General features: G+C 41.2%; 2 protein-coding genes across 2 annotated transcripts; both read left to right on the top strand.

The window, feature by feature from the left end:
• Positions 1 to 97: 97 nt before the first annotated feature.
• DHRS9 (dehydrogenase/reductase 9) lies at positions 98 to 4,643 on the top strand. The gene is made up of 4 exons (XM_009478882.2): positions 98 to 416; positions 2,067 to 2,325; positions 3,375 to 3,538; positions 4,417 to 4,643. Exons 1-4 carry the CDS (start codon positions 98 to 100, stop codon positions 4,641 to 4,643), a joined length of 969 nt encoding a protein of 322 aa, XP_009477157.1.
• A 4,681-nt stretch (positions 4,644 to 9,324) lies between these two features.
• On the top strand, positions 9,325 to 18,328 carry LOC104027977 (retinol dehydrogenase 7). Its single transcript, XM_075710818.1, has 5 exons — positions 9,325 to 9,367; positions 13,628 to 13,958; positions 15,572 to 15,830; positions 17,096 to 17,259; positions 18,078 to 18,328. The coding sequence occupies exons 1-5, from the start codon at positions 9,341 to 9,343 to the stop codon at positions 18,326 to 18,328; spliced, it is 1,032 nt and encodes a 343-aa protein (XP_075566933.1). The 5' UTR covers positions 9,325 to 9,340.
• The last annotated feature ends 3,183 nt before the right edge of the window (positions 18,329 to 21,511 follow it).

Genomic DNA, 21,511 nt, shown 5'->3' on the forward strand with positions numbered 1-21,511 from the left:
AAGAAAAAAACCCCAACCAACTAACAACCCCTTAAAAACTAGCAGCTTTTTTTTTTTTTTCATTTCAGGAGAACGTGTCCAAAGGACTTCAGTAAATATGCTTTTCTACCTATTACTCTTTCTTGGCATCATATCTCTGTGGTGGCATTGGAGGGCAAGAGACAGGATGAAGGTTACAAACCTCACCGGAAAATACATATTCATCACTGGATGTGACACAGGATTTGGAAATATGGCAGCAAAGATTTTTGATAAAAAGGGATTCCGTGTTTTTGCCAGCTGTCTGACTGAAACAGGAGCCAAAGAGCTAAAAGCTGTGACCTCAAAGCAGCTTCAGACAGTGCTGCTAGATGTGAGAGATTCAGTCAGTGTTAAGAAAGTGGCTGCATGGGTCAAAGCAGAAGTTCAGTCAGAAGGTGAGTGCCAGGATATCTGTCTTAAAAAAAAAAAAAAAGCAATAAGAGTTTTCCTAAAAATACCATGCTACGTTCACAGCTTATTTTAATTGATGTTTGAAAAGTGTGTGTGGATGTCTTGTCACCTTCCAGAAACACGGAAGAAGATCTCACTAGAGGGATGTTTTATACATCTAGTTAGTGGTAGGTAAATATTTGGGAATGTGCTCAAAAAGTCAGGCTTATCAATACATCATTGTCAGAACAGGAATCCAGTTCCTGGAACCTTTGCTGGGACTGTTTGCACTCACATGTGTATCTGGGTTATGGTATGAGTGCTCAGCACTTCCCATGCTGTGTTACCCACCTAGGGAACAAATTAAATAAATTCTGTTTAACAGGCTTAAAGAGCTTTTATTTTAAAAATTAAATACATGTAATAAATTATAAGTAATCACTTGTAAGTAATCACTCATTCTATCAAAAGCAAAAATTATATATGAACTCTACTGAATAAATCTGAATATAACTATTTTGTAATATTGCTTGCAGACCATCTGAAAAACAGAAAAATCTCATATCTCTGACCCAACAAGTTGTACAAGACAACAACAAGGCTGCCATTACTGATGCTAATTGATTTCAGTAGGAGCAGTATTGCAATAGAGTTTACAAAGGCCCAAGATCCAATGGATTCTGCTAACTTTGAGTCTTAAAATCTGGTCTATTATGATGTCCCATAGTACCAATTATACTGAATGCTAAATTCCAATCTCCATTTACCTTCATAAAATTGCTTATAACTTGCCAAATTGCTTTTATTTGAAACTGTGCTTGGTTTCAGGCCAAAAGTGATTTTTTTCCCCAAGAAAAGCTATGAGTAAGGTCAGACCAGCAAAGCTATTCATTCACACAACTCTAACAGCTGATACAAGAGAAGAACTGGTTTTACATTTTTGTATTTTCCCCTCCCACTTCTGAAGGGTCAGAAATGCTTTTCAAATCAAGCTAGTGGTTTTTCTCTGCCTCCGCCTCATTTTTTGGAGCTGGCTGTTCATTTAAAAAAAAAAAAAATCCTTCCTATTTCCAGCTGGGACATGTCAGTTAATGTGAGGCATAAGTTCTCTGCTACAACAAAAATGTCACTGTGGGGAAAAAGAATAGTGAGAACGTTCCCTGTCACACAGTTCCCATCTTGTTTTCAAACCTTTGAGAAGTATTTTTAATTTTTTTTTGTTATCAAGAGCTGTTCTTTATTGTCCTGGCACGTCACCCATCTCAGAACCAGGACACACTTACCTGTGTCTCAGGACACTGCCTGTCCAAGGGCCAGGTCTATTTCTTACACATTTCCTGTCACCCAATATAATTGCTCTTTGCCACACCTGACCTTCCTCTACTGCCCCTTCCCCCACAAAAAGCCAACACCACACCCTGCCCAAAATGCTGTGGCAGGGGGAAGACTACACAACAGGTGATGGAAAGCATGGTGATAAAACCTGAACACTGAGAACAAAGCTGAATACTGCAGGACATTCTCAAGCAATTCCTCCAAATCTTCATTGCCTTCTTGGTCCCTCACTGCTTTTCTGTGAAGTCTCACCCAGTTCAATTAATCTGACACATTAGGTGAAAATTTGCTTCCTGACTTTCTTCTTTTTTTCCCTGCAGGTCTCTGGGGACTTGTCAATAATGCTGGGATTATGGGGCCAGCAGCTCCTACGGACTGGTTGGATATTGAGCACTTCAGAGAACCAATTGAAGTTAATTTAATTGGACTCATAAATGTTACAATAAATATGCTTCCCTTGATAAAAAAAGCAAAGGGAAGAATAGTAAATGTGTCCAGTGTTGGAGGTTGCCTAGCATTCTGTGGTGGAGGCTATATTCCTTCAAAGTTTGGAGTAGAAGGATTTAATGACAGCTTAAGGTATAACACTCACTAAAGACCACTGTGTTTTTTTTTCCCTAAGGCTCATATACTAACTAAAAACTGGCACATGCAGAACAGGAGCTGATTTATAATGCTGGCACATGGTATAAAATTGAAAAAGATTAGACGCTTTGGACTAATTCTTCTTAAAAGTTCTTTTGCTCAACACAGATTATGCCACTTTTGAAATGGTACAAAGCCTGTTGGGCACACAAGCTGTCCTCAAGTATTATTGCAGTGCAGTTGGTACTCTTATAGATTCACAACTAACCTACCTTAGTGTGCACAGAGGCCTCATTGCAGAGGAAGCTCCAGTCAAGGGAACTGAGATGTCTTTGCAATATGAACCTAATTCTAATTGAAAAATGCACCTAGCAACTTCCAGCAGCCGCCCATCCAGAAAAAATACATACCATATACATACCATGAGTTATTGCATTATAGTAACTTTTGTCTAAGCTTTGTTCTCCAACGTGTCTTCTCCTAATTTTACCGATCATTAGAGAGATCTAGAGAACATAGCAAATTAATCCTGGGGACCATCATGGCTTCTTCTGGTAGCACAGACAGGGAGCAATTTGTGTGCCTGAACACATGGTGCCATTTTAGATACCGGGACACTCACACAGGGCTGACAGATATGAGATGGGGCCAGAAGGAACGGTACCATTCTGGAGCATCAGCCAGAGGTTGAGAAGGATTCCCTAAGACGTGAAAAATGGCTCTACATACTGGCATTTAGACAGCCAGCCAGTCTTACAAGCAAGTCAGATAACTAATGAGCTACTGCAAGGTGAACTAGGATGTGAAATACACTATGCCAGCTACTGCACAGTCACAGCCCATGCATGTTCTCACTCAGTGAAGCAGGTAAGATAGTTCATCCCTCTTTCATTTAGGGATGACAAATGAAAGTTCACAACCATGAACAAACCTCACAGTATTTGTGTGCTGGTGTGCCATGTAAAGATAGAAATAAAAGTGTTAGTACCCACAGTATTAATAACAATGTCTAATGTGATTAAATCATTCGGCTGTCTTTGCAGGAGAGATATGAAAGCTTTTGGAGTTAAGGTTTGTTGTATCCGACCTGGACTGTTCAAAACAGCATTATCGAATCCAGCAAAGGTTATGAAAGAGAAGGAGGTTATTTGGAATAAGCTTCCTCCTGATATTAAAAAGCAATATGGAGCGGACTATTTTCAGAAAGGTAAGGCAGTTTCCAGACATTTGTGTCAAAAGAAGCAATGCATTTCTTGCTGAGAAAGTGAGAAAGCCTTGCAAAGTAGCATTATATCTTCTAATCATTCTGACCCTTTTGAAAGACTGTGATGTGAAAAGTTACTCTTCAAATGCATCTGCATTACAATATGACTGCACAAAAGACTTGTTCTGGGAAGCGTTATTAAAATCTCAGTAAAAGATTAATTATTCGTGTTGGCATGAAGCTTTTGAGCAAAATCCCAAACAGAAAAACTTTTATCTGATGATGTAATCAATGTGCTTGATCTGTTTTCCTGTCATTATTGTTTATTTGTTTAGTACTCAAATAGGGATCAACTCCCTTTGCTTCTGCTAGCCCCAGTGGTGATGAAGCCATCCAGGACCTTTCTGACAGACCCTTGCTAAGCCTGCTTGAACAGGGCTGCTTGTCTTTTGATCCTTGGACTTTCTTGTCCCTCAATTTTTTTCTTTACAATTGTGTTTCACAACTTTCCACAAAGCAATTTCCTTACTACAAGAGACTAATCTACAACCACAGCATTTCTGTTTCCTTTTGCCTCTGACATAGTTATGTTTATTCTGAGCTACTGTCACTGCTGGTTGCCTGTCCTCAGATCATACAGGCCTGGTTTTGCCGTAACTGTTCCACAATTAAGGGTAACTACACTGTTCTTGGGGTCAGCTATATCACAAGGTCATTATGAATGGGGACTTGGTCTTCAGAAACTGTTACAAACTCTTGTGTAGGGAGAAAGAAGAAATACCAATTTCTTAGTGAAATTTCACAGATCAGTGTGGGGGAAAGAGTTAAAAGTCACCTTGCCTGGCTGTCACTAAATGATCTTCTTCTTTTGAGCTTTACAGATGCAGCAAAGAAACAAAAGCTGTCCAAGATCTGTCTTAACATGGACATTTCACCTGTTGTTCAGTGCATGGAGCATGCCCTAACAAGCCTCCATCCACGTGCCCATTATGTTGTTGGGCAGGATGCTAAGTTGTTTTGGAATCCCCTCTCAAGAATGCCAGCAATTGTACAAGACTTCCTACTGCTGCGGAACAGAGTACAGCTTGCAGTTTCCCATGCAAAGTAAATATTTGCCAATATATCCCCCATCACAGACAAGGCTGGTTCTGTAAGATCTGTCCTTTATATTGGCATGATACAAACTATACATGAAATACACACACATTCCCTATAAATGTAGTAAATACATGTATTTCTCTGCTATCTGCTACTATTCAAAAAAATTACATTATTTCATTTTCCTTTAAGGTGCTCAGTTTGAGAACCCTTCAAGGCTCCAGTTTTCGCAAAGATCTGTAAGACAAAAATATCCCAGGAAAATAGGGAATGTGGCTTTAAGTCCTTAAGCAAGAAGAATTCAGTCATCTCAGGCAGAGGAGGGAATGGAAAGAGGGCCTTCCTCTGGGAGAAGTGAACTCTTGCAATATAAACTAGGAAGGCGGGCAGAACAATCCACTTCCTGATACTGCTTTCTTTGGCAGTCACCCCTATTCAGTTTTTGAGGCTAAGGAAACTGTGGTTGCCTTTCCTTGATACAGTTCTAACTGAAGAGAGAGCAAAATAATGTGCCCAAGTCCTTGAGCTGGTTGGGATTCACACCCCTTCCTACTCACAGGACTTTGCAAGGCATAGGTGATGCATTTTCATGGTCAGCATGCCAAATCTTGAAGGTCTCTAAAGTCCAGCTCCAGCCCTCTGTTGTAAAGGATCTGTAGTCACAAACTTAGGCTGTGGATCCAATTACTGGGGCCCGAGACCTGCAATTAAGGTAGTGAAGAGCTAAGGAGTTTTTTTAATTAAAAGAAAAAAAATTCTGAGCTTGCAAGACTTCAAGTCTGGGAGCTGTTTCTTGGTATAAAAAGCGTGTTTTGTGAGATCTTCGAGTAATTCCTGTGGAGAGGCGCTGCTCTTGTTCAATTCCTGACACAAGTGCCTGTTAAGACACGGCTCCACTGGAATTAATCACAGCAAAGTGCTTGAGAACTGCAAAGACCCCACGTTGAGTCTGTAACTGTGCATTGCTCAGGAAGCCATTTCCCAATGCCATGGAAACTACTCAGCGATGAAAAGAAATGCTTTCCTCATGCTGGTGAATTTGCTGTGACACAATGAGGCTAAAGAGCAAGTTACCTGGTGGCTCTCCAGATAGCGCTGTTTTTCAATTTACTTTCTATGGAGCTTACAAAACATCAATTCTACTTTTCTCAGTGCAGCTTATGCTTAAGCATTAGTGGGTAATTTGATTTATATCTCAGTTATCTGAATAAGTGTCATGGTTTAATCCCCGTCAGCAACTAAGCACCACACAGCCGCTTACTCACCCTCCCCCCCTACCCTGGTGGGATGGGGGAGAGAACTGGGGGGGAAAAAAAGTAAAACCTGTGAGTTGGGATAAAGGCATTTTAATAGGACAGCAGAGGAAGAGAAAATAATAATAACAATAAATAATAATAACAACAACAATATACAAAGCAAGTGATGCACAATGCAATTGCTCACCACCCGACGACCGATACCCAGACAGTCCCCGAGCAGCGATCGCTGCTCCCCGGCCAACCCCCCCAGTTTATATACTGAGCATGACATCATATGGTATGGAATAGCCCTCTTGCCAGTTTGGGTCAGCTGTCCTGGCTGTGCCCCCTCCCAGCTTCTTGTGCACCTGGCAGAGCATGGGAAGCTGAAAAGTCCTTGACTAGTGCAAGCACTACTTAGCAACAACTAAAACATCAGTGTGTTATCAGCATTATTCTCATAGTAAATCCAAAGCACAGCACTATGCCAGCTACTAGGAAGAAAATTAACTCTATCCCAGCCAAAACCAGGACCGTAAGTTATTCCTTCTAGAGCAGGTTTGAGGAGAATACCTCTCAACTAGCTACTCTTACCGAGGTACTGATGGCATTGCTGTAGTAAATTTTATTTTAAAACCAACTTTCTGTCAATAAAAGTGACAGAAAACCAAGTTTTCTTTATTTAACATTTAATTCAGAGGCTGCTTCATAGCTGTCTGGTGAGCTAGTAGCTTTCTTGTCCCAATCTGCATGAGCTGTTAGCTTTCCAGGCAAGAGATTGGTCCATCCCAGTCAGTGAAATTCTTGGCTCCTGCAGAGCAGGCAGCATTGGGCCCTAGCGATGTGAATCTTGTCCTCTGAACTTAGCAGACAGCCCTGGTGTCATTTCACACAGAGCCTTTCTAGAAGATAGAGCTTTTTTTTTTTCCCCACCAAGATTACTCAGCCGAAGTGATTAAGAAAAAAAAGATAGTATGAAATGACACCACCTACTCTGATCTTTATCTTTAGAAATTACAGTTTGGCTGGCTTAATTCAGTCCCTGTCAGACCACAAGTATGCTGTCAGCTGCTGTGAGACAGTAGCACTGTGGAGGTTAACATTTAAAGGAAAATACAAACAGAATTTGGGACAGGGCACACTAGCTGTAAGTATGTTATTTAAATTAGAAATGCAGGAAAAATATCAGCTGCTCAGCATATTACTTCTCACTGTATGGAGTGCCAGATTCTGCTGGCATTTTCTCTCCTGGAACCAGACGCCTCATTTACTCAAATGCCAGCAACAAAAGCCAGGGACTGAGCAAACCACAGTGCGCTCTGCTACGGCTATCAAAACCTGTCCTGCTCACAAGACTGTATGAGGCAGGTGAATATTTAGACATACGTTTTTAGGGACTGGAAGGAGGAGACCCATGAATTCCACAAGGTCAGAACGTCCTGGGGGACTGCACCCACAGGACCTGGCTTCAGTTAGCTTGTTAGAGCCAACGCGCAAAGGTGTGCTTCAAAACCTTCACTTGTCCAGCAGGAATAACAGTAGCTTCTTGCTTTTCACTTTCACAAAGGAACCAAATCTCCTTTCCCAATGTTATGCTTCAAGGGGGATAATTTTTCCACATCCTTTCTAGGAGTCAGGGATTTCATTATGAAATACACCTAAGGAGTCAATGGGAAATCAGACAGTCAAGTGCTGCTTTCTGCAGGTGAAAGACGGTCTCATGCCAAGCTCTCTGACAGAAAGCTGCACATGGAGCTCACGTTTTGCTTATGTGGTTTCTCTTCTGTTAAGCTCCCTCACATGCTGTGCTCTGAGCAAGTGGGAGGATCATCTGTGAGAAAGGGAACTTACTGGAAAAATTCCCCATTTCGATGTTTTCCGAGATGCTAAGCAGGACCTATTCACCTTTCTGGAATTATTTTCTACAGTTCAGAAGCAGTTTGCTGAGGAAAAAAAAAAACAGCAGTAGAGGAAGAGAACCTTCTGTTATGTTTTTCTCTCCATTTGTGTGGCAAAGGATTGCTACCTACAATAGCAGGACTCCGGTGCTGATGATGCTGGAGAAATGTTCCCCTGCGACGGGCTTTGCCTGCTGGTGGAGTGCTGTTTTGTGGTCATTTCAACCATGCTGTAGAGCCTGTTGTTTGAATCAGGCCAGACAGAACTAGGCAGGCCCAGCAGGCATGTCTGCCAGGCTTGTGCTGGAGAGGCAACCTGTTGAACCCCCAAGTCTCCAGCGAGCTGCACACATTCCTGACTGCCCTGAGAGTACTGAAAGTGCAGCAAGAACCAACACCACAGCTCAGGCTGGTGTGGCAGAGTGGCAAAAGAAGCAAGAATTTCCAGGCCCAAGCCAAAATGAGCAGGGAAACTGGAGGGGGGAGAGCTGCCCACCAAGAAGAGGATGAACTAACAACTATGCAGCTCCTGGTCTGGATGGGCTGCCATTGCCATGGTCCGCTCAAATGAATAGGGCCAGATCACTTCCAGCTCCATCCTATTACCTTGCTTGGTTTCCCCAGTTTTAATTTCCTTCTCATTCAGTTAGTTTCAAATAAATTTTCATAAAAAGCTTATTTATTCATTCTGCTGTTGAGAAAGGTCTTTGCCCAAGCCTCCTCGCTCCCTGCAGCATCCAGCACTGCATGGTGCTGTGAATGGGGAGGCGTGAAGAGTAGGGAAAAGGAATTCTGCTTACATGTTTACACAGTAGCACTCAGAGCTGGGTCAGAAGTGCCCAGCAGATCTGGGCCAGGTAGCAAACAAACAAGCAGCCTGCCAGTCACGTTAGAGTCTTTTCCCATGCAAACTGTAGAGGCTCTGTTTGCACAGTTTGTAGAATTTGAGGTTTTATTTGAAAAACATTGCTTAGTTACTCAGGCAATTATTTGTGCAAAAAGCTGCCCCTGGACTGGAAAAAATAATTTCATCCCCAAAAATTTTCACACACAAGGATGTATCTTAAAAGATTAAGTCATATCAATAACAATTCCCTCACGTGCAAGAGAAAAGGCAGAGGTCTGAACCAAGCCCTCCAAGCAATGGAAAGACTCCTGCTGGTTTCAAGACGAAGCACAGATCAGTCCTTCCCAGCTGAGTAGATTAGTTCTCCCTAATCTTGACAATCCCCCAGGCTGTGTAGATTACTATATAGGCAGCAATGCTTATACAACATAGGTAGGATAGGCAGGCATGGAGTATATACAGAAGATTAATACCAAGTAAGTCCCTAAGGTAGAAGCGTCACAGCACAAGTCATTATCAACAGCAGGGAGCGGGGCTGTGCTTGTCAGCTGACGTACAGCAATCAGAAAGCACCACCAGATACAGAATTTACAGCAAGATTTTTCTGGAAACTACCATCATGCAGGCTGGTGCACAAGCTTATGAGTTTGACTGGGGCAGTTTCTATATTCTGACACCAGAAATAATTGGCGAAGGCAACCTGTGAACACCTGGAGGTATAAGAATGAGCTTGCAGATGTCTCCCCAGAATGTGAGTACCGGCACAAACCCAGAACTCATGTCTATTGTTATAGTGAGCAGTACCCATTACATGCATTTGAGAATAGCTAAGAGAACAGATTAAGCACTTGTTTTTGAGAGCACAGACAAGAGAACATGCAGTCCTTTCCTTTCTAGAATGATTTTAACAATTGTTGCTTATCTAAGCACCTAAAGGGTCTGAATAAAATGCTAACTCAGAAATGTTCTTCCCAACATCTGGAATCTTTCTCTACTCCTTTATTTTGAACTACTGGCTCAGTCACCCGAGGGTTTACAGGTTTTTATTTCCTGGGTCTTTTACTGATGCTGTGGTAAAAATCTGAAGTGCAAGCCATACAAGCAAAGATGCAATCATGCCAAGAAATCAGACCCCGTTGTACCAGACCACATTCATCTTCCTGCAAAATGCTGAGTAGGAGAGTTTGGAGATATATTTCTTTTAAGGTCACATATTAATGAAGATCTTAAGTTTTTTGTTGACCACCAAACTGAATTATCACACTGACATTTTTACACTGCATACAAAAAAACACTCCTTTTCCATGAAACAAAAGTGCAAAGCCCTGCACATGCAGGAATAGCTCACCTAAGAGTGGGAGATGTGATGTGTTTGTGCCTGCGTATTTGTTCAATTTGTTAACTGAAGACCAGGGGGTTTGTAGCTCTGGCAGGATGACCAATTATTAAAGTTTGTGCTTCCTAGACTCTGGAGAACTGTAGGGTGATCTGTCAGAGCGCTGTCTGATATATCTAAACTTTCTACTGAGTGCTACATGAGTGCTGTTTCTGAATAACCCTGGTCCCTAAATTTCCCCTTGCCAGTTCTTCCTCAGCATGCCTGGGAGGTCACTCTAACCCATTCCAGAGCACTGACTTCTGGAGGTTTGCACTACTGGCACGGTGGCAGATGAAGGAATCCAAAGCACACCCAGACCCCAAACCTCACCCAACCTGAGATTCTTTGGCATGACTACCAAAGCAAACTTGCTGTGGGAGTAAAACAGGAACACCCCCCTTCAATATGGTCTATTTGCTTCGGTTTCCTTTAATGCAGAGAAGCAGAGGGATGCTGTATTTTGCAGTCGTCTAAGGATCTTAAAGGGCTCTCGGTATCATCATGCTGCTTTTCTCTAAAATCAATTGCTTTTATAATGGCACTTGTCTAGGCGTAAGAAGCCAAGCTCTATCCCAAGAGTTCTCAATTTGCCAGGCAAATATTGAAGTTTTAATGGAAAGTAGAATTTGCCTTTAGCTATTTACTGGCTACATTAGCAATCAGAATTCAATATTTATGAAGATATATCAATACTCTTGAAATAGCATGCTGACATTTTCTCTGGAAACACTCTTTGCCACTCCAGGCAGCTATTTCAAAATTGGTATGCCCCTGGAAGACAAGTGGCTTTTTTAGTGCTCCACAATTACCAAACAAGAAATATTTTGCATAACATTGTACATCCACAGAACAAGACAATTTTCTTGGAAGAAAGCTTTAACTGAGACTATTTCCTTTGATTCTGACCCCAGACTCCTTCCAGCAGCAATGACATCATCTGGCAGAACAAATACTGGCAGAAGGCTCCAGCAGAACAAAACCCACCATGGTGCTCAGCACTGAATGTCCACGTGTTATCAGAGAAGGAGCACTGGTACTCGGGGAGAACTAGGTGGTTAGGGATTACAGGCTTAGGAACACGAGCGCACGGCTGATAGGGGAGAGAGGAACAGTGGAGGCTCCACACAGTGCTGCCCTCTCAGCTGTCACCCCTAGAGCCCCTTCTCTGCCAATTATTGCTACCTAAACACAGGGACCAACACTAACCAGAGCAGTCCCGGGTGTTTCTCTTACAGGAGCCAAGTAGGCATCCTGGCCAGACACTCCAGGACTTCTCCACAGAGCCCTGTTTCAAATTTAACCTTCTTTCCAGTAGCACCAAGCTCTCTGCCCACTGCCTTCTCCCTACAGCACAGCCAAGGAAGGAAGGTGTGATTTTCAGCTCCTGTTTCCAATTAGGTTAATCTTTTCCCCAAATCTCTAATTATTTCATTTAATTTTGTATTGGGAAAAAGGTGGATTGAGTCCTAAAATGATATATCACAGCACTAGCTTGCTGAGTAGTTTGCTGAGATTTATTGGCACGGGGTTACAAGAGCCTGCAGGTACCAACTCTTCTCTCTGTGTCTAGCTCAGGTCCAAATTCTAAATCAGCAGTCAAAGGAAATGTCATTGCCTGGCATGTCATTGCAAAAGGACTGGGGGTATCTATGATCAGCTGCTGCAACATCCTGTTTTCAGACTATTTTACAGCACAGAAGCCTGAATTAGGCTGAGCTCTTTCACAGTTTTAATGGCACTTTGTCAGAGCACACTCTGTGAGTCCTCTCAAAAAATAAATGTCACCAACTCAGTGAAACATTACAAAGATGATTCCAAAGTGCTCACATTCAGGAACACTGTAATCCTTGTCAGACTTAACAGGAATATTCACAGCAAAAAAAGCCAAGTATCTAAGTGAAGTACCTGAACGAGAGGTCCAATTACATCACCCTCAAAACAACAGTGACATGGGCTGCTGAAATAACCACTGCAGCCCAGGGACCAATCTAACACCCCAAAAATTCAGTGGAGCCTCCCTGTAGATTGCAGTGGAAGGAGAAGCAAACTCTGAGCTGTATACATTTGCTTAACATTTTAAAATCAGAGAGCATTAACCAGTAGCTCCGAAGTCCATATTGATGGCTACTGAGGCACCCAACTACGTAAAATAAGACCATTAGGTGGCAATGAATGTTGTCACATGTTATCACTTATCAGCTATGTGACTGACTGACTTATTTAGTGAGAGTCCAACATTCATTCACTATCACATTCTGAGATTCCTTCCATTCCCACTTGGTGAGGTGACAGCAAAATTTACAATCAGAATAAATCCAAATCACTCCATGAACTCAGTAGGAACAAGTACACCAGACGGGCTCTAGCAACCAGGCCTAATACATTGGGCTGCCTTTAATATTCGCGTCTTAAGGTAGCAAGGATGTTACACAAAAATCAGCCAAATGAATGGTTAACTTCAGACAGCTATGAGTTAGAGAAGAAGGACCCCTTCCTCTTTGGGTACTTTCGGGATGTAAAAATAATCACAAATTCCTTTTTTTTAAAGTATCACTTCATTCTTTGAATATAATTGCATTCTAAAGGCCAGATGTCTGCACCTCTACACATATGTAGGTAACTAGAGCCTAGGTGACTGCTTAGCACCTGTAAAGAAGTTTCTCTTTAACAGGATGCCTGGAAAATGCTTACCAGCCTTTCTGTAAATACTGGTTTTAATGAATTATTTTGGTTTAATTCTTGTACAAACCAAAAATACCAATAGAAAAACATTAATCAATCACAAAGATTTTAGATGGCAAGAAATGTATTCTACATTTATCAAAAATTTTTGTAATAAGCAAACAGTATCCTCCCCACCAGTGTTAGGAAACCTTGTGTTCCCTCAGTGCTTTTTTTTATTTGAGGGCAACATCTCCATGCATTTCCCCATTTCTTTATAGAAACATATTTCCTATATAATATATTCTGCTGTGCTGTGTATCAGTGCTAAACAGGCAATGAGGAAAGAGACAGAAGACCTGGGCACTGCCCCTAAGTCCACCTTGTCCAAGGGGCAGAAAGCAGACTACTCGCCATCACACAACACAAGTCACACAGCAAATTAGTCATCAGACCCACCACTACAGCTTAGGCTTTTCTGCTTGTTCTTGGGGTCACTCTGCTTCTGTGCTACAGATTAGAAGAGCAGCCTGGGTGGCATCATACAGGCAGTCAAAGAGAATCATCATTCTTCCCAGAGGAATTCCTCTCTCCAGTATTAGCACAAATAATAACCAGTGTCCACAAAAAACCCCAGATGCTACTGTGAGAACTGACGCAGTCATTCCTTTCAGTCTGAAATGTCCTGAGAGGACAGGGCTGGCTAGAAAGATTGCTCAGCAAAGCTTGGAAACAGTGGAAATCTATTGAAAAAAAGGATAGGGAAGGTTTTGCCAAGGGATGCATTATTCATGGATTCCAATGACATTATGCCAAAGCTTCCACCCCTGCTAGCCTGTAACTTGCAGTGAGCTGGAAGGGCTGCAGCCAGAAGCAAAGCCCCTTATGGGAATTGTGTCTGAGGAAGTTGGGGGGTTGGCTGAGGACATTTGCTTCATTGCATTTCTAGATCATTAACTTACATGCTTGTAGCTCTCACTTTCAGACTCACTGCACATTGTGATTTTGGCTTCCATACTTTCTCTTATAATTTACTGGCTCATCAGAGACAGTCACAGAGTGAGAAACCTGCGTGGAAAGCATGTCTTCATAACAGGCTGTGACACCGGACTTGCAAACTCACTGGCTAAATGGCTTGACAAAAGGGGATTTTGTGTCATTGCTGCATGTGCCACGGAAAAAGGAGGCCAAGAGCTACGGTCCTGCTCCTCACTCTCACTGAAGACAGTGAACCTGAACTTAGCTGACTCCAACAGCATTGCCAGAGCTGTGGTATTTGTGACCGAAGAGACAGCGGGCAAGGGTAAGTGGCAAAGCAATTTCCCAGAAAAATGGTTCAACATAACCAAATCTGGTCTAGCTAAAAGTTCTGATGCCTCTCCACTCTCCACAGAGGCATTGTTCATCTTACTGATGAAATGCATTCACTCTTCAGTTCTGTCATTTCTCAGTTCAAAGAGATCCTCTCCAGCAATGCTTTTGGGCTTCTCCTCGCTTTCACCAACAGGGTGCCTAAAAATCTAGTTGCTCAGTCTATTAAAACCAAATCATTCCAAGGTGTATTTTTCAGACTCTTTTGGTGCAGTTGAAGAATCTCAGTGGGGGAAAGGTGCTAACTGGTACCAGAAGGAACTTTCTTGACAGTAAAACCAGCCCACCCAATTAGAAATGCGTGGTGCAGGGCTTCTTCAGCCCTCCTCTAGTAAGCAGAAGAGTGTTTTTGCATGGCTGAATTAAGTCCAACTTTTGCAATGCACACAACAACAATTGCACTGACTGTAAGAGTTAAACACTTGCCGTTTCAGCCAGTTTTCTTAGAGTTGTTCCATAGGTAGCTGTCACTACTGCTATCATACGCTTCTAAGCACTTGTCTAAAAGAGGAGTTTGTCTTTGGATACCTATGAGTGGACTTAAAAAACAAGATTCAAGTGTTGGTTTTGGCAAAGAGTGATAAAAAGATCTGTGTGGTAAATATATTCAACTGTAGCAATTCATGTTTCTTTCCCAGTACTGATAGCTCAGACTAGACATTGTTTAGGGCCGTCAAAGGGGATCACAGCACTGCACCTACCAGCTGTTACAAACAGTTATACCAAATAATCAGTAGGCTTATTAAGTAATTAACTAGCTAAAACAGCAGAACACATATCTTCTACCAGTAGGACTTTCTCCTCAAAGCTTGTTGGCCTCATCATGACAGTTGCAGACCATTCTTGAATGTAGTGACTGAGGGCGGGCAAGGACAACGTAATTATTAGCGCTTACCTCCTCCGGCAGGCTCCTGCTTCTAGCTCGTGGAAAGCCGCCGTTCTCGGTCGGGGTAACCACTGTGAATGCTGTCACCTCAGTCTGAGAAACTCTTTAGGGAGGCTGAGTGCTGGACTTTTGGACTCTCCCTTCAGGCGCAGGCTGTCCTTAGCAAACCCTTGGAAGTGTCACTATTTATCTAAAGTTCCTCAAGTAATTTATAAGGTAGTAAAGCAGTATTATCGATACACAGGGTTAAGCTAATGTTTTTAGAAGCATTGACAAATTCTGCACATCTCGTTCAGACCTTTAGACCCCAACCCAGAAAAGTCAGTCTCTCCACTTTTATGTAGACTATTTGATTTTCACAAGAATGTAAGCGTATATTAGGAGCCCACAAGCCCACATACTTGAGCGGATAATAAAGCCCAGTATGGTGTCCCGTATCTCTTTTAATACTTTACCCATGCTCTTTTAGAGTCATTGCCTAAGGCCTTCAGCAAATTTTGCCAGGTATACAGAGTAAATCCTACAAGCAAACCCCAGACAACTGGTTTCATCTCACTGAAGTTTTTGTAGACTGTGTGCTTGGTTCCCAATGCTATGTATGAAACTCTAGGGTAAGATATTGCCACATACTGAAATAAATGGTTTTGTAATCCTCTTAGGGCTTTTTGGCTTGGTGAGCAATGCTGAAGGAACAGCACCTGTAGCACCCACCGACTGGCTGAGGATTGAAGATTTCCACTCAGTGCTGGATGTTAGTCTGCTGGGATTGATTGAAATCACGCTCAAGCTTCTGCCACTTCTGAAAAAAGCTGAGGGAAGAGTAGTCAATCTAACTAATGCCAAAGGCCTCATGGCTTTTGTAGGGGGTGGATACAGCTTGTCCAAATGGGGCATGGAAGCTTTCTCTGATATCTTATGGTGAGTAGCTAGAAATACATGCATGAATCCAAAAAACAGATTCCAGATGTGCTGATGAAGGGTGACTATATGTTTGCCCCTCTCGTTTTCTCTCTGGAAATCTTGCCTAAATGGGGAAAGGAAAATAAGAGGATGTTGGTCACTTGTTTGGGATTTCAATCTCCAGTACTATGAACAGACCCACCAGGAAACCGCACTGGGAAAAATTTTCATATCCGAGACAAATGGCTAGCATGCAGCTTTCAGGCATGTGAATCCACTGTGTAAGTAAATCAACAGCATAGCCTAGTGAGAAACCCAGAGCTTCCTGGGCAAGCTGTACTTAGTTGTACTTGCCCATTTACAACCATTACAACATTTTATTTTGCTCTAGTGCTCCACAACAATCTGAGCTGGGTGATTCCAGGCAGCCAGCACATTACCCAAGGTACTCGTAACTTCAGAAAATTAAGCTGAGCACCCTTCACTGAAGCCAGTTGTGTTGTATTGCCTTGAGATTACTAAGGCCTAGCCCAGTGAGTCAAGTCTTCACAAGGACTAAGGAAGTTGGTTGCAAACCATTATGAATGCTTATATAAAGGAAGTATATGCCCCAAGGAACTATAATATGAACTAATGGCTAATGTACATGTAGTCCTTTCTTTTGCACACTTTGGAACATAGCTGCCCGGGTCTCTTCAGCTGCCCAGCAAGACAAAGAGGCCATTTTCATCCTAAAGGAATTGCATTGCAACACAAAATTACATAGAGGGAACCATGCTACCAAAAAATACACTAACCTTTATTGCACTAACATTTAAGCAGTTAACCATAGCCATTTAACCATATGATGAAGAATAAAGGTTTAATCCAACTGAAAATTTTTGCTCACTTTTACGTTTTCCCAGGCACTCTAATAATCTGTTCCTGCTGGAAGCTGAAATGATGCAACAGTATTTGAAATAGTCAAAAGTTTTAGTTTGATAAACATGACTAAGATGCAGCTGGCTGCTGCATCCTTTGCATCAGTCCAACATAAACCACACAGAAAGCTGTGAATCTTCCTGACACTGCTTTTTTCCCCGAGTTAATTGCCTGCTGCGCTTTTACAGGATAGGTACACTGCTGTGAAGCTAATTTGAACATCTCAAAATTATTCTGACATTTGAAAATAAGAATCAAAGTCTCAAATATTCATTTATGTGACAGACTTTCAACTTACTTATGTTTAATGGTTATACCATTATTGGGTGGTCAGGGATGGTTATTGGTTTTTTTTCTTCTAGGATAGAAATGCAGCATTTTGGAGTGAAAGTAAGCATTGTTGAGCATGGTTTCTTTAAGGCAGGAGTAGTTAATTCAGATGTCATCGAGAAATACCTCATAAGACTTTGGAACAGACTGACTCCTGATATCAGGGACTCATATGGAGAAAAATACTTTGCTGAATGTAAGTAGGAAAAGGACTGTATGAAAGCTCAGAGGGGATATTATCAACATATATAAATACCTGAAGGAAGGCTGTAAAGACAACAGAGCCAGGCTCTTTTCAGTGGTGCCCAGGGACAGGACCCAAGGTGATGGGTACTCACTGAAACACAGGCTGTACCTGCTGAACATCATGAAACGCATTTTTACTGTGAGAGCGACTGAGCACTGGCACAGGTTGCCCAGGGAGGTTGTGGAGTCCCCATCCTTGGAGATATTCAAAAGTTATCTGGACATTGTCCTGGGCTGGGTGACGCAGCTTGAGTGGGGGCGGGGTTGGACCAGAGGTCCCTTCCAACCTCAACCAATCTGTGATTCTGTGAATGTTTGCTGGACTTCATTAATGTTCATGAAGAACCCATTGCTGACTGTTCTGGACTATGTGTACGTTAAATGAGGCCTGTGCTATTAGTTCCCATACAAGATGGGTGAGATGTGATGTCATGCTACCATCCTTAGTCTCTCCATACTTAGAGGTAGAATGCCCAGGGGGAATGAATTGCTATGACCATATGCTAAGTTTATGGCTTACTGATATCTGAAAAGTTGTGCTGTGTCATGCTGCACTTACGGTAGGGAACATCTGGCTCACAACATGGGCCAGGGAGGTTTCTGTTTACTGGGCTCTTGGCCTTGCTTTCCTGTAGCTATACTGCTCTCAGTGCTTGAGCCAGTAGTTTAAAGCAAGCCTGAAGCTGTAGACAAACCTTTGAATATAAAGAATCTTCTCACAGATAATGTTGCATATAAATGCTTTCAGGTTTATTTTCTTCTTTGCAGATACAAAAGCGCATAGATCATCAGTGAAAAGACTGTGTGACACTGATATTTCTAAGGTCATAAAATGCATGGAACATGCCCTGATAGCAAAGTACCCCAGGACACGATACAGAGCTGGATGGGATGCAAAATTCTTTTGGCTGTTTCTCTCCTATGCCCCAAGCTGTTTATCTGACATGCTGTTGTGTATGATGTTTCCAGCTCCAGCAGCTAGTGGGAGATCAGTTCCTGGGGTTCTAATTAACATTTAGTATTAAACCATTATCAGCTCTGTGAATAAATATTAATCCTGTCAAAACCAGGCGTCCTCTTCTTTACCAGTTACTAGACTGCTTAAATTCCTTTCAGAAGACACTTTTCTCTACCCCCCATCCCTCCTTACCTGGAATTTCTGAGTTTGCAGATAGACTTGTAAATCAAGCATGTTTTTAAAGGTCATTTTTTATGCTCAGAAATGATACCTCTACAGGATCTGCATTCATAAAATATTCAGCTACAAAGCTGGTTAATACTATGCACCCAATAAAAATTTTTTAAATAAAATTACTAAAAGAATCAGTTTTTCAAGTAGACTTCATCAACATATAGGCTGCTAGTGAACTTGAAATAAAACAATGGCCTTTCAGAACATGTATTTTATACATGTACCTTACAGAATGTATTTAGTCAGATTTAGTCATCTATTTCATGGGAGGTTTGCTGATGGTCATATTCAGGAGTTGCTAAACTTCACAAGCTTCTCAACACAAGACATGAAATCAAATAATAATAAAGCCCAGCTACTGCAACATATTCCAAAAATTACAATTGCACTATTTGACCACACCTAATCACCTGACTATTCAAGTGTATAGAGATATAACACACTATTTTACAGATAGGCAATTACAGGGAAAACCAAAACTACTTTGGATACTCCGCGTAGTAACAGAGTACAATCTTGTATTTTAACTTTCTTCCTAATATTAGTATAGTTTATGAGGAAAATACTAAAAATAATATGCATCCACATTTCTGTTGTCCTCAGTGTGCTTTGCAAGTTAAAAGGATGATTATTTCACTCAGATGAAACAGGTCATTAGTGTATGCTATGGCAAATTATTTTGACTGTACAGAGTGTGTTCAGAATGGCAAAATGTTAGTTGAGGTTACTGTGCCTCTTGTACACTATTTCTCTCTGTTAAGTTGCTGGCCAGAGGCTCACAAACTGGTGTTCCTAGAGATATTGAAATTGAAGGGGTAAAGGTTTTATTTGCTAAAGCGCTACGCTGGTGATTAATCATTAATGTGCAATTCAATTAAGCTTACAAAAATACCATCTGCAGGTCAGAACTCCAAATGTAAGAAAAGGAGTTTCATCACTCTGTGTGCGTGAGAGGGGGCATGTGTGTGTGTGTGTGTGTGTTTGTACACGAGGAAGAAAGGGACAGAATGTAAAAAGTGTTTAGTAACCTTTAAGTATTTCATGGAGGTTCTATTCTCTGGCAAATAGCTTCAAGAATAAGTTTATTTTACTTCATTTCATAATAAATACCTGCAGAAAGATAGTCCTCTCTACCTGGCCTGACAGCTGTAAAGAGAATGTGCATGAAAACACTTAATAGTATAATTTATCAGCCCAAGAGTGGCAGATTACGGAGAGGTGCTGAAGTCTCTAAAAATCAGCCTTCTTTGAAACAGAATGAGTCCAGAATTCAAGAATCCAAGCAGGGACTGTCCTCATAAAGGAAAAAGAATACAAGTGAAAAAACAAAGTTAGGAATAGAATCTAAAGCTTCTGTTGAACAAAGTATCAAAAATAAAATTTTACATAATCAGAAGGGTCCATTGTGGTATGCTACTGAGAGGAAGAGGCCCAGTTGAAGCTTAGGAATCCTTCACGATCAGGTACGTTAACCAATCAAATCTACATACTACCTATCTATACAGTTATCCCAGGGACGGTTTTCTTCCACATCTGAAAAGTTAAAATTCTTAGAAGGGGAAAAAAAAGCATCTCTGATACATGGCTGACATATTAGCAGTCTTCCTCAAAACTGGTTCCAAATCTTTCTGTTGACAAAGACTATTCAACAAAACTGATGCTCCTTTTTCTTATGGTATGCAGCTGGAGGCGGGTCTTGCAGAAATGTCAGCCTTGCCTTCTCTCTTTAAAAAACATTGTGAACTCTTTCCTTAAGAACAGCAACCTGCCTTTCAAAGAAATCGTTTCTCATAGCCTTATAGATGTGTATGCTGTGTACACTGTGTCCCAGATTCAAAGGGATTTTCTACATTAAAGCACTCAGATGTGAAAATTAATTGAACTAAGGTTTTAATCGCTTATGTCCATGCTACCTTAATAGTCAGTCTCTTACAGTCAGTAATAAGAGCTTCCTGTTTCAAGGGCCAGTTTATTTAATGTGTGTAATGGGGCAGTTTTCACACAGTGATACGATGTCAGTGATGTTATATCAAGAACTTTAGACAGTTGCGTGAAGCAGTAAGCACTATTCTTATCTGACTTTATCTAAAGCACTACTGTTTTCATCTCAGAGTACACTGAAGTCTCCACAACTGAGAAAAGTACACAGAGCCTTGACACAAATTATGGAATAAGGATGTGATAAAATAATACATTTATTAGATTTGTTCAGCAGCATCATTTTCCAGTTGTCTTTTCTAATCAAAGTACATTACAAAGTAATTATAAGCATTCTAATTAGAAATAGTATATATTTTGAGAACTCAGATATAAAACAATCAAATAGCAGATGTCTCACTGATTATAACTTTAGGAATCTTTAAATTATACGAGTAGCTAGCCAGGAATGCTGAATAACATGTTCCTGCAGTGGTACTCAGAGTTTCCTCAAATGGTGCATGTTGTGAAATAGAAAAGCTGATAAGATGTATAGTATATTCTGATGGAAGGTTATAGAAACAGCCAGATAACTACAAAGACTGCATTAGTAGAAATTGTTTCCCTTTCTATTAATGTCCACCTCAGGAAATAAATAGTCAATAAAATTAAATTTTCACATTAAAAAACCTGAATAATTTTTTAAATGAACCAATATCGTCTGTATTTTGCTGTTTCGAAATAAGCTGTTATAGAAATCTAGCTACTTCATTTAATAGTACAAATTACTTCCAGAGACTCCAGCCAAGAACAGAGCTATTCCATTGATGAGCAGGAGAAAATCTCATTAAATTAAGTACTCATGGCACTAAAATCTAAATATATCAGAACTTTTTAAGAACACTATTAATGGAATGGTGTTAATTGGAACCTAGAGGAAAAGTATGTATTATGGATTGAGAGGAAATTATTTTATCTCAGGCAGTTAAAATATCGTAGGAACAACATTTTGCACAGGTAACTCTTCAGCATAATGATGCTGCATTGACTCTCCCATCTTTTGCTTAACACGAGATAAACAGACACACCCATT

Source organism: Pelecanus crispus, chromosome 5 (assembly GCF_030463565.1).
Source record: "Pelecanus crispus isolate bPelCri1 chromosome 5, bPelCri1.pri, whole genome shotgun sequence".
NCBI classification, from domain to species: domain Eukaryota; kingdom Metazoa; phylum Chordata; class Aves; order Pelecaniformes; family Pelecanidae; genus Pelecanus; species Pelecanus crispus.